Here is a 13,363-nt window from a genome sequence, read left to right as displayed (position 1 = left end):
TTTAGTAGAGATGGGGTTTCACCGTGTTAGCTAGGATGGTCTCGATCTCCTGATCTTGTGATCCGCCCGCCTCGGTCTCCCAAAGTGCTGGGATTACAGGCGTGAGCCACTGCGCCCATCCTCAAGCCCTTTTTATAAGGGTATGAATTCCATTAATGAGGGTAGAGCCCTCTTGGCCTAATCACCTCGAAAAAGGCTCCACCTCTTACGACCACCACAAAGGAGACTAACCATGGCACCAATCCACTTGTGTCTTGCAGGACATCGTGTGTATTTTGCTTGATGAATATCAGTTATTGAGTTTTGTAATTCCAGATCTATCTAAACACCACTCATCAAATCCTGCCAGCACCCCGGTATAATCCTTAAAGACAACAAACATTTCCTTTGTGAGCTAAACTGTCTCTCCTGACTTGTGAACTTCACAGGATGGTTGAGAGGGTCAAAGGAGGTGATAGTCCCAGCAAATGGTTCCTGTTGAACTCTTACTCTATGCGGTGCTAAGTGCTCCACGTGCATCAGCTCACTGGTACCCCAGCAATTCCAAGAAGGGACTGTTGTGATCCCCACTTTACAGTTAGGGAAACTGAGTCCCAGAAAGGTGGCATCACATTTCCAGAGCCACTCAGCTAGGAAGAAAGGGAACAAACCAGGTTGTGATTTATAATCCCAACCTCCTCTTCTCCCTCCCAACTCCTGATGCTGCAAAGCCTCTGGAGACAGCAGAGCTGCCCCTTTGTCCCACGTGGCTGCACCCTGATGAACACACCGGACTTGTCCAAGGCAGCCTCTTGGTCCTCAGGGTCAGCTGGAGAAGCATTTCAATTAGACAGACAGCATGGCCCTGGGTGCCAGGCTGCTTGTTAGACGGCCCTTGGAGAGATGCCGGCACAGCCTGACTCTTTCGGGCAGTGGTGGTGACATTCCTTGTGGTGGGACTTTCCTGCCTTAGGCCAGGCCTCTTCAGCCTGGGGTATGTGACCCTCTGAGGTAGGTGAAGACTTCCTAAGGGTGCATAAGAGTGGATCACTCTAAGGATCCTAATTCCAGAAACTCAACCTCTTTCCTCTTTCCTCCCTGGGTATGGCACCGGTGGCCCCAGCGGCCCCATGCTCCTTCTCATTTCCCCTTTCCCACTGGACTCTGGCTACTTGGAAAGGGGAAAAGTCACTTAGTAATTTCTTCCTATGGATATACGAAGTAAATGGAAAAAAAAAAAAGAGAGAACCCCAACCATCCTATTAAGAGATACATTTTCCATACACTTTTAGTTATTTAATTACTTATAAAAAGTTTGTGGGCTAAGAGTGGTGGTTCACATCTGTAATCCCAGCACTTTGGGAGGCCGAGGCAGGCGGATCACTTGAGGTCAGGAGTTCCAGACCAGCCTGGCCAACACGGTGAAACTGCATCTCTACTAAATCTCTACTAAAACTACAAAAAGTAGGCCGAGCACGGTGGCTACACCTGTAATCCCAGCACTTTGGGAGGCCGAGGTGGGCGGATCACGAGGTCAAGAGTTCGAGACCAGCCTGGCCAACATGGTGAAACCCCATCTCTACTAAAAACAGATGGGCATGGTAGTGCACACCTGTAATCCCAGCTACTGGGGAGGCTGAGGCAGGAGAATGGCTTGAACCCAGGAGGCGGAGGTTGCAGTGAGCGGAGATCATGCCACTGCACTCCAGCCTGGGTGACAGAGCGAGACTCCATCTCAAAAAAAAAAAAAAAAAATAGCTGGGCATCGTGATGCACACATGTAATCCCAGCTACTCGGAGGCTGAGGCAGGAGAATTGCTTGAACCTAAGAGGCAGAGGCTGCAGTGAGCCGAGATCATGCCACTGCACTCTGCACTCCAGCCTGGGCAACAGAGTGAGCTGCTGTCTCAAAAAAAAAAAAAGTTTAAGCCACTTCCCACGGCCAACTTCTATTCTTTTTTTTTTTTTCTTTTTTTTTGAGACGGAGTCTTGCTCTGTCGCCCAGGCTGGAATGCAGTGGCGCAATCTTGGCTCACTGCAACCTCTGCCTCCTGGGTTCAAGCCATTTTCCTGTCTCAGCCTCCCGAGTACCTGGGATTACAGGCGCGCACCACCACACCTGGCTAATTTTTGTATTTTTTGTAGAGACGGGATTTCACCATGTTGGCCAGGCTGGTCTCGAACTCCTGACCTCAGGTGATCTGCCTGCCTCGGCCTCCCAAAGTCCTGGGATTACAGGCATGAGCCAGTGCGCCTGGCCCTTCCATTCATTCTTTAGATCGCAACTGAGATAGGGAGGAGAAGATCCCTCCCCACCCACAGGCCTCTGTGCATCCTGCATTACAGCCTTGGCCCACCCTGGACATAAGCTGCCTGCTTGCTCATCTGTCTCCCTGACTAGTTACCTGGACCACGGCAACAGCCTCTTCACTGGCTCTCTGCCTTCCATTTCTTGTGAACCCAGCAGCCAGAATGATCTCTGATCTGACCATGTTGCTTCCTGTGTAAAACCCTCTGTGGCTCCCTATTACCCCCCAGAACAGAGGCCAAACTCCTCACAACATTCGCAAGGACTTCACCTTCCAGTCTCTGCCTGATTCTTCATCCCTATCTCTCACCACCTTCCGCCACGTGGAATCCTTTCAGTTCTCCAAACTGACTGTTGTTTTCTGCCTAAAACACTCTACTCATTTTTTGCCTGGCCTAACTCCCTCAGTGCCCAGCTTAGACAAAAGCCTTCCCTGTACCACTGTCCTATACTTCTCTGCCCACTCAGCATTGAGTCTCACCCCTTTGTCGGCCTCCCCCATAGACCGTCAGCTCTGAGAGGGCAGGGGCCAACTCCGTCCCCTCCTCTGCTGTCGTTCCTGGCATCCAGCAAGGGGCCTGCCACCTAGCGTGCTGAAAGAATGGACCTCGGGGTTTCAGTGTGGAAGCCTGGGCAGGTCTGTCTTGGGGCCGCTGCATCCCCAGTGCTCAGTCTAGGGCGCAGCACGGAGAGTTCGCAACTGTTTCAGGAAGAAGGCAGGCGGGTGGGCCGACCCAAGAAACGCACATTATACCTCCGGCGAAGTGAAGGGAGGGATAACAAAGCAAAGCTTGAGGGCTCTGAGAAGCTCTGAAGAAAACAAATCCAGCCATAAGCCCACTCCTGTAACCCCAGGCTTTGGAAGACGGAGGCAGGTAGATCGCTTGAGGTCAGGAGTTCGAGACCAGCTTGGGCCACATGGCGAAACCCCGTCTCTACTAAAAACACAAAAGTTGGCTGGGCGTGTTGGCGGGCACCTATAATCCCAGCTACTCCAGCAGCTGAGATGGGAGAATCGCTTGAACCTGGGAGGAAGAGTTTGCAGCGAGCCGAGATCCTGCCACTGCGCTCCAGCCTGGGCGACAGAGCCAGACCCTGTCCCCAATATACATATCAGATAAGAAAAAAAATATAAGAAAGTTTAAAAAAAATTTTTTTTGGCTTTTTTTTTTTTTTTTTTGAGACGGAGTCTAGCTCTGTCGTCCAGGCTGGAGTGCAGTGGCACGATCTCGGCTCACTGCAAGCTCCGCCTCCCAGGTTCACGCCATTCTCCTGCCTCAGCCTCCCGAGTAGCTGGGACTACAGGCGCCCGCCAACTTGCCCGGCTGATTTTTTGTATTTTTCGTAGTGATGGGATTTCACTGTGTTAGCCAGGATGGTCTTGATCTCCTGACCTCGTGATCCGCCTGCCTCAGCCTCCCAAAGTGCTGGGATTACAGGCGTGAGCCGCCGCGCCCGGCCAGCCTTTTTTTTTTTTTGAGACAGTTTCGCTCTTGTCGCCCAGGTTGGAGTGCAGTGGCACGATCTCGGCTAACTGCAACCTCCACCTCCTGGGTTCAAGAGATTCTCCTGCCTCAACCTCCCGAGTAGCTGGGATTACAGGCGCCCGCCACCACACCCGTCTAATTTTTTGTATTTTTAGTAGAGACGGGGTTTCGCCACGTTGAGCAGGCTGGTCTCGAACTCCTGACATCAGGTGATCCGCCGGCTTCAGCTTCCCAAAGTGCTGGGATTACAGGCGTGAGCCACGGCGCCCGGCCAAAAAAAAAAAAAATTTTTTTTTTTTTTTTGAGATATTTTTTCACTCTTGTTGCCCAGGCTGGAGTGCAATGGCGTGATCTTGGCTCGGCCTCCCAAAGTCCTGGGATTACAGGCGTGAGCCACCGCGCCCGGCCCGAAAAAATTTTTTTAAAAGAAAAGGGAAACAAAACAGTCTCCTACACCTTCGGACCACTCACAAGAACTATGGCACCGCCCTCCTCTCCGCCCCTCACCAACATGGCCGCCCCCAAGGGAGTGGGCGGGTCTGCGGGGCGGAAGTGACGCACGGACGGAAGTCCGTCCTGCCGCTTGGCCGCGGGGCGCCTGGCTCAGTGGCTTCTGCGGGCTTCGAGGAGCGGGATGTTGCGGGCTGGGTGGCTCCGGGGCGCCGCGGCGCTGGCGCTGCTGCTGGCGGCCCGAGTGGTGGCGGCGTTCGAGCCCATCACCGTGGGCCTAGCCATCGGGGCCGCGTCGGCCATCACCGGCTACCTGTCCTACAATGACATCTACTGCCGCTTCGCCGAGTGCTGCCGCGAGGATCGGCCGCTCAACGCTTCGGGTACGGCGCGCGCGCGAGCTGTGGGTCGGCGCTGCGGGGGGCGCGGGGGCGCGGAGGGACGGCCTCGTGGGCGCCTGGCACGGACCGGGCCCGTGGCATCTAGACCGCAGTGGTCCCAGCTGGGGTGGGCGGGGAGCGGATGGGGCGACCCCGGAACCGTTCGCGGGAACGCAGAAGCGGTGCCTTCGCAAACAGTCTCCAGATCGTGGGGCTGCCCCAGCGCCCTTCTAAAGCTCCCGTTCCTGGGGATCACAGGCGGAAGAAACGGAAAGTAGGTGGGCGGCCCTTCTGCGCCCTGCCAACCCTATTAAGTAGCTTTCAGACGTGCTGCGTCGCCCAGAAAGCCCACATTTGGCCCCTGGTTTTCCTGCAGGTCAGCAGGGGTGGCTGGGATTAGCAAGCGCTCAGTCAAGCGATGGTTCATCTCTGAATGAATGAACATTTAGCTTCCTTATCAGACCCCGAAGCGTTAAGGACCTCCACATACTCTTGAAAGTGGCATCGTTTGACTGCCTCGGCCCTAGGGTTTGGCAGACACCCTGCTGTGTCCCTGGATAATCTGTGCTTCTTGCTTTGGCTAGCTAAGAAAGTGCTGCGTTGCTGATGCATTTTTAAGGTCTGTTTCTCTCTTTGTTCTGGGGCTGTTCTTGCAGCTCTCAAGCTGGATTTGGAGGAGAAGCTGTTTGGACAGCATCTAGCCACGGAAGTGATTTTCAAGGCGCTGACTGGCTTCAGGAACAACAAAAATCCCAAGAAACCACTGACCCTTTCCTTACACGGCTGGGCTGGCACAGGCAAGAATTTTGTCAGTCAAATTGTGGCTGAAAATCTTCACCCAAAAGGTCTGAAGAGTAACTTTGTCCACCTGTTTGTATCGACTCTGCACTTCCCTCATGAGCAGAAGATAAAACTGTACCAGGCAAGAGAACCCGCTATTATCTCGTCCGCAGGCCAGTCGGACTGGTCCGGGTGACCTGCTCACTAACTCTGGCCTCTGCTTCTCTTTCCTTTGTGTTGCTGTAGCCCCCGGCTCCACTGAGTTAAGGCACACTTAGTCCAGGTAGTTACAAAGCTCTCCTACAGCATTTCTCTTACTTGGTTCCAAAACAGTCCAGTGGGGTAGGGGATGTTATTTCCATTAAAAGATGGGGAGCCAAGGGCCTGGCGCCGTGGCTCACGCCTGTAATCCCAGCACTTTGGGGAAGCCGAGGCGGGCGGATCATTTGAGGCCAGGAGTTTGAGACCAGCCTGGCCAACATGGTGAAACCCCATCTCTACCTAAAAGTACAAAAATTACCTGGGCACGGTGGCACGCACCTGTAATCCCAGCTACTTGGGAGGCTGAGGCAGGAGAATCGCTTGAACCTGGGTGGCAGAGGTTGCAGTGAGCTGAGATCGCGCCACTGTACTCGGTCTCAAAAAAAAAAAAAAAAAAAAAAAAAATGCCGGGCGCAGTGGCTCACGCCTGTAATCCCAGCACTTTCGGAGGCCGAGGGGGGCGGATCACGAGGTCAGGAGATCGAGACCATCCTGGCTAACACAGTGAGACCCCGTCTCTACTAAAAATACAAAAAATTAGCCGGGCATGGTGGCGGGCGCCTGTTGTCCCAGCTACTCGGGAGGCTGAGGCAGGAGAATGGCGTGAACCCGGGAGGCGGAGCTTGCAGTGAGCCGAGATCGCGCCACTGCACTCCAGCCTGGGCGACACAGTGAGACTGTGTCTCAAAAAAAAAAAGGGGGGGATGTAGTCAGGGCCAGGTGCAGTGGCTCACGCCTGTAATCCTAGCACTTTGGGATCCGCCAAGGCGGGCAGATCACCTGAGGTCGGGAGTTCGAGACCAGCCTGACCAACATGGAGAAACCCCGTCTCTACTGAAAATACAAAATTAGCCGAGTGTGATAGCGTGCGCCTGTAATTCAAGCTACTTGGGAGGCTGAGGCAGGAGAATCGCTTGAACCCAGGAGGCGGAGGTTGCAGTCAGCTGAGATTGTGCCACTGCACCCCAGCCTGGGCAACAGAGTGAGACTCTGTCTCAAAAAAAAAAGAAAAAAAAAAAAAAAGATGGAGCCTGGAGCCGAGAGGCAAGGTGACTTACTCCTACAATCTTTGTAGCAGAACAGGACCTTTGTAGCAGAACCAAAACCTCCCAACTCCCAGTTGACATGGTAGCCACCTTCTCTGGTGAGTGAAGGGATTTCACATCCCTAGCAGTGCAGTTGGTGAGAAGGGGCAGTCAGTCTTCAAGGATTTGCTCAGGCGTGGCTTCATTCAATGCTGCCCACTTCTGGTGCAGCCTCAGCTTTGCCTCTGTTCTTTGCAATGTAGCCTAGAGGTCTTTTTTCTCCTAAACAGGTTTTATTCCCTTTGTTCCTCCCATCCTTCATGTCCTTGGCATTGCTTTCTTCAAAGGAAGCCTCAAAGAACTGAACCTTGAGACCGTTTCTCCTTTTGAGATATTGTTTCCACATTCATTTTATATTAAGTTGTCTAGGAGGGTTAATTCTCATTTAAATGAATGTTGCCCTTGTCAAGGTTAACATTCCCACTGGCAACATAGCAAGACTCCATCTCTACAAAAAATAAAAAAATTAGCCAGGTGTAGTGGCATGCACCTGTAGTCCCAGCTACTTGGGAGGCTGAGATGGGAGGATCGCTTGAGCCCGGGAGGCTGAGCCTACAATGAACCATGGTCATGTCACTGCATTCCAGTCTGGGCGACAGAGTAAGACTCTATCTCAAAAAAAAAAAAAAAAAAAAAAAATTCCTCCTGTTAGGTGGGGACTGGAGAAAGAAATAGGAACTTAACTGAACAAGGAAGTAGAAGTGTTTGCCCAACAAACTGATGTGAGACAGGGAAGACTGCCAAAAAGGAAGGAAGGAAGGATTTTCTTGTTCTTTACATTCTTTATAAATCTCCGGAAACAGAGTAATATAAATGGATGAGGGCATGTCTGGGGGAGCTTCATGGTATAGCCTTTCACGCTTTGGGGTTGAGGGCTTGTTGCTTGAGTGTCTTTATGTTTGTTTCAAGAAAACATCTGGAACAGATGCTTTTCATGAAATGTCATTGAGTCAGCTCTGTTGGTCTGGGGCACTGTGTACTGTGCAGGTCTTGATCTAGTTCCTTATTCCTCAGTATGTCTGATAGTACTAACTTGAGATTGTAGTCCAAGAGAGATGAAAACTATGGCTAGGTTAGCAGTGAATGATATTCACGGATCTTGCCGGGTGGCTCATTCCTGTAATCTCAGCACTTTGGGAGGGTGAGGTGGGTGGATCACCTGAGGTCAGGAGTTTGAGACCAGCCTGGCCAACATGGCACAACCCTGTCTCTACTAAAAATACAAAAATTAGCCAGGCATGGTGTAGGGGATCGGGGCGCCTGTAGTCCCAACTACACGGGGGGCTGAGGCTGGGGAATCGCTTGAACCCAAGAGGCAGAGGTTGCAGTGAGCTGAGATCACGCCACTACACACCAGCCTGGGGGATAGAGTGAGACCCTGTTTCCAAAGACAAAAAAGAAAAGAAAAGAATCACGGATCTTGTACCTCTTATACCTTTAAAAAGTCAGATTTAATAGTCATTTGAGTTAGGAAAAAACTTCTCTGCATTTTAGCATCTATCTCTGCCAATTTCCACTTTTTAGAGATAAGGTTTTAGAAAAGCTGCTACCTAGCGAGTGGGGGTGAGGGTGCCATTCTAAGAGCTCTGACCTCGTCCTTCAGTGCATGAGGAGCAGATGGAGCCTGCGCGCCTCTTGGTGCACCCTTTGAGCTTCGCATCCTATTTCTTCTTTCATGGTCGGTCCAGGACCAGTTACAGAAGTGGATCCGCGGTAATGTGAGTGCATGTGCGAACTCTGTTTTCATATTTGACGAGATGGATAAATTGCATCCCGGGATCATTGACGCAATCAAGCCGTTTCTAGACTACTACGAGCAGGTTGACGGAGTGTCTTACCGCAAAGCCATCTTCATCTTTCTCAGGTCAGCGGGAGGCGGTTTTTTGGGGCACACAAGCCCTTCATTCTCTCAATGATAAAATGAGGTCCTGAGGACCATCAGCACTTTGTTTACCAGGACGAAAGTGCCTGCTTGGCACAAGGCACTTACCTACTGCTTTACTTTTCCTCTGCCAGTCTCAGCATGGCACACAGTGTGGGTTGTGGAAATGAACTAAAGAAATAATCACTGGGCCAGGCGCGGTGGCTCACACCTGTAATTCCAGCACTTTGGGAGGCCATGGCGGGCGGATCACCAGGAGATCAAGACCATCCTGGCTAACATGGTGAAACCCTGTCTCTACTAAAAATACAAAAATTAGCCGGGCGTGGTGGCGGGCGCCTGTAGTCCCATCTACTCAGGAGGCTGAGGCAAGAGAATGGCATGAACCTGGGAGGCGGAGCTTGCAGTGAGCCGAGATCACACCACGCACTCCAGCCTGGGTGACAGAGTGAGGCTCTGTCTCAAAAAAAAAAAAAAAGAAATAATCACTGATAGCAGGCAATTTTAGCCGGGCATCGTGGCATGTGCCTGGAGTCCCAGCTCCTGGGGAAGTCGAGGCAGGAGGATTGGTTGAGCCCAGGAGTTCAAGGTTTTATTGAGCTATGATCATACCACTGCACTCCTGCCTGGGTGACAATCAAGACCCCGACCCTAAAAATGAAACAGAAATGAAAACAGTTAATTTTATTAACTGTGCATGTTGGTTTTTACGGTTATAAAGGGCCATAGCATTATCCCAGCTAGTTGTGAATAAACACTTGAGGTTCCATGAGAGCACACTTTTTTGTCTAGTAGCACTCAGTAAATATTCCTTGATGAAAAATAGATCTTTGGCTGGGTGTGGTGGCTCACACCTGTAATCCTAGCACTTTGGGAGGCCAAGATGGGCAGATCACTTGAGGTCAGGATTTCAAGACCAGGCTGGCCAACATGGTGAAACCCCGTGTCTACTAAAAATACAGAAATTAGAAGGGGCGTCGTGGCGGGCGCCTGTAATCCCAGCTACTCAGGAGGTTGAGGCAGAAGAATCGCTTGAACCCGGAAGGTGGAGGTTGCAGTGAGCTGATATTGCGCCACTGCACTCCAGCCTGCATGACAGAGTGTCTCAAAAGGAAAAATAGAGCAGATTCATTTCTTGGTAAGACACAGAAGTCTTTTTTTTTTTTTTTTTTTTTGAGACCGAGTTTCATTTTTGTTGCCTGGGCTGGAGTGCATGATCTCGGCTCGCTGCAACCTCCACCTCCCGGGTTCAAACGATTCTCCCGCCTCAGCCTCCTGTGTAGCTGGGATTACAGGCATGCACCACCATTAGCCTGGCTAATTTTTGTGTTTTTAGTAGAGATGGGGTTACTCTATGTTGGTCAGGCTGGCCTTGAACTCCCGACCTCAGGTGATCTACCTGCCTCGGCCTCCCAAAGTGCTGGGATTGCAGGCGTAAGCCACCACACCCAGCAGACACAGAAGTCTTAATATGTGATTTTAATCTTTATTTCTCTGGCAAACTCAGCAATGCAGGCGGGGACCTTATAACTAAGACGGCTCTTGACTTTTGGCGGGCCGGAAGAAAGAGGGAAGACATTCAGCTGAAGGACCTGGAACCTGTACTGTCTGTCGGAGTCTTCAATAATAAACACAGTGAGTCCACCAGGGTAAAGGAGCCCCTTAACTGTCCAGCAGTGAGCCGTCTGCTCTTTCATTGAGTGTTTCACAAAGCCACAGGATCCCACTGGATTTCCTCACTTTGCTAAAGTCAGGAATTTCTTAGGGCATACTGTCCTAGAAACCAGTTAGTGAGTGTCCAGCTGAGTCCTACATGGGCTTGTTGCACACTGACAAGAGACTCTCTCAAGGGGTACGGACATGAGGAATGTGCTGAGGGTCGGGACTGGAGCTTGGCCAGGTGGTGGTGGTGGCAGGAAACCCAGCTGTGTCTTGTTCTGCAGGTGGCCTGTGGCACAGTGGACTGATCGACAAAAACCTCATTGATTACTTTATCCCCTTCCTGCCTTTGGAGTACAGACATGTGAAAATGTGTGTGAGGGCCGAGATGAGGGCCCGTGGTTCTGCTATAGATGAAGACATTGTCACAAGAGTGGCAGAGGAAATGACGTTTTTCCCCAGAGACGAGAAAATCTACTCAGACAAGGGCTGCAAGACTGTGCAGTCGCGGCTGGATTTCCACTGAGCTCCTATCCAGGTGGGGTAGGAGACAGCTGGGAGGCTCTGCACGCCAGAGGCCTTGCCTTTCACAAGAACCCTGAAGACCGCTTTGGGGTTTTGCCTGTTTGCACCTTAGACTTTTGGGATATAGAATATTTTTTTTTGAGACAAGGTCTCACTCCGTCATCCAAGCTGGAGTGCAGTGGTGCAATCCTCAACTCACTGCAACCTCCGCTCCCGGTTTGAGTGATTCTCATGCCTCAGCCTCCCGAGTAGCTGGGATTACAGGCATGAGCCACTGTGCCCAGCTAGGATATAGAATCACTGTGGAAAACACGTGAATCTATTGCGTGCATTTGTCATTTAGCAAGATGGCAGCAGTCCAGCTGTTCTTTGCAGCTGGAGATGAACTTTTTAAAATCCCCTTCGCACTTAATGTACTGACCGTGACAGAAGTACCTGAAAACAGCTGTGCGCGGCAGGCCCGGCAATAGCTTCTGACCCACAGCACCCGCGCCTCAGAAGCTACGGTCACAACTAAAGGAGTCCAGGGACTTGCTGCAGGCTGGGGGGCACTGGGTTCCCACCCGAAGGCTGGGGGGCACTGGGTGGTTCTCACCAGCAGGCTGCGGGGCACTGTGTTCTCATTGGCCAAAAACATCCTTTTGCTCTGTCTCGTTCTTTACACAGAGTTCACTGACCTGAAGTATACTCAGTTAAAATTGGGGGTGGAGGTGCAGACGGTGTCTGACCGGAGGATGTGGCCGTGCCCGCTGAGCACTCTTGATCTGAGCTGACCTGTCTGTGTGTGGGGTGGGGCCTTCACCTAAGACCTCTGCAGCAGACCTGGATAGACAGGTCCCTCCCGCCTGTCCATTGCTCTAGCTGCTAATACAGCCCTGGCTGTGGAATCCTTCACTGTCTCAGCGGGTATCAGCCCCAGCCTGCCTTGTGCCATATCTCAGCTTGGCTCTCTGCTAGAGTCCCCCCAACCATATATCATAGAGTTGAACAGTGAGACCGTTGGCTTTGAATTTGAGTCGTTGGTTCCCATGGTGAGATGCTTGTTAAGACTTTATACTTGGGTCAGTCTCTCACTTTATTTTGTAGAACCATTTGAAATCCTAGGATGTGCTTGTTCTGGAAGGATGACATGGGCCCAGACTGAACAAGTCAGCTTGATGATCTTAAATGATGGAAGTATAGGACGTTGCTTATTTTAAAAGAAGAGAAGGACACAAAATGCAATGACTGCTTAGTCCTTTCTCAGATACTCTTAAAACAATTTTTTATTGTTACATTTGTGGTAATACATGGTCACAACATGGATCAAACAAGGTCAGTCTAAAGTGGCAGGTCCTAGGTGTGACCTGATACCACCACCTTTGTGGCAGCACCAGGCTGGACTGCCCTGATCCCTGGGACGTGAGACTTAGCTTCCAGCCAGTGTGAATCATTGTATCTGTCTCATAATCAGCACAGCTGCAGACACAACAACGTGCAGCATTTTTTACATAAAAATATGGTAGAATTAATTTATGACATGGAAATGCCTTACGTGGTATCACACTTAGTCTTGAAAAAAAACACCAAGGTGACGGTTAAAATTTTTAGTACCTATCCTCAAATTGGAGCTAAGTTATACTTCTTTTATAACCTTTTGGGCATCTGGTCGAGAGGAGACAAGATTTTCTCTGTTTACAGTGATGCAATAAATATGTTTGCCACCTTTGGACTGCCGTTACTGATTTGTAACTTGAAAAGGCTATGGTTGATCATGACCCCCGCCTCCCCCACCTCCCTTATAAGATGTGGACAAGAGCTTTATTGACCTACTGACTATAAAATAGTAAATTCTAGATTTTATCATGTGAAATGCCACTTGCTAACTTTTTTTTTCTAGTTTATTTGGTTCCAAAGTTCAGAATGAATTTCAGCAGCACAGCTGTGAGACTCACCATATCCGGGACAGGCGGGTGGGCAGTCAGCGCGATACAGAAGCAATATTTACCTTAAAGGCTCTTCCCCAGACAAATAGAAGTTAAATTAGCTGATGGATATTTCATCAAAGAGATGGACTTTCTCCCAAAATTAACGTGGGAGGAAATTGATGTACTGGTAAAGTAAAACTCACCTCTGACATCCTGAACCTGAGCTCAGGTGAGGAAACCTAACCGTTGAAACTGGTAAATAAATCCTGGCCGGGTGCGGTGGCTCACACCTGTAATTCCAGCACTTTGGGAGGCCGAGGTGGGCGGATCACCTGAAGTGGGAAGTTTGAGACCAGCCTGACCAACATGGAGAAACCCCATCTCTACTAAAAATACAAAATTAGCTGGGTGTGGTGGCACATGCCTGTAATCCCAGCTACTAGGGAGGCTGAGGCAGGAGAATCGCTTGAATCTGGGAGGCAGAGGTTGTAGTGAGCCGAGATCGTGCCATTGCACTCCAGCCTGGGCAATAAGAGTGAAACTCCGTCTCAAAAAAAATCCTAGTTATGCTAATCTGATCTCAGCTTAATTACACATAACCCAGTATTGTCTCATCAGTGAATGGCTAACACCCACCCTCTTCACAGGATTGAGGATTAG

The 13,363-nt window shown here is 50.6% G+C and overlaps 1 protein-coding gene across 4 annotated transcripts; it reads left to right on the top strand.

Annotated features, from left to right (window-relative positions):
* Positions 1 to 4,321: 4,321 nt before the first annotated feature.
* Positions 4,322 to 12,504, top strand: TOR1B (torsin family 1 member B). 4 transcript variants are annotated; one of them, XM_003822364.5, is made up of 5 exons: positions 4,323 to 4,607; positions 5,261 to 5,526; positions 8,419 to 8,594; positions 10,120 to 10,247; positions 10,556 to 12,504. In XM_003822364.5, exons 1-5 carry the CDS (start codon positions 4,409 to 4,411, stop codon positions 10,795 to 10,797), a joined length of 1,011 nt encoding a protein of 336 aa, XP_003822412.1. In that variant the 5' UTR covers positions 4,323 to 4,408; the 3' UTR covers positions 10,798 to 12,504. The 4 variants fall into 4 exon arrangements, 1 of the variants encoding a protein (XP_003822412.1); XR_004664373.3 differs by lacking the exon at positions 10,556 to 12,504 and having other exon boundaries at positions 4,322 to 4,607; positions 8,419 to 8,895; positions 10,120 to 10,243; XR_003028852.4 differs by lacking the exons at positions 8,419 to 8,594; positions 10,556 to 12,504 and having other exon boundaries at positions 4,329 to 4,607; positions 5,261 to 5,667; positions 10,120 to 10,243.
* Positions 12,505 to 13,363: the final 859 nt, after the last annotated feature.

The sequence above is a fragment of the Pan paniscus genome, chromosome 11 (assembly GCF_029289425.2).
Source record: "Pan paniscus chromosome 11, NHGRI_mPanPan1-v2.0_pri, whole genome shotgun sequence".
Classification (NCBI taxonomy): domain Eukaryota; kingdom Metazoa; phylum Chordata; class Mammalia; order Primates; family Hominidae; genus Pan; species Pan paniscus.
Note: the sequence above shows the minus strand (reverse complement) of the source record. Positions and strands in the feature narration are given on the sequence as shown.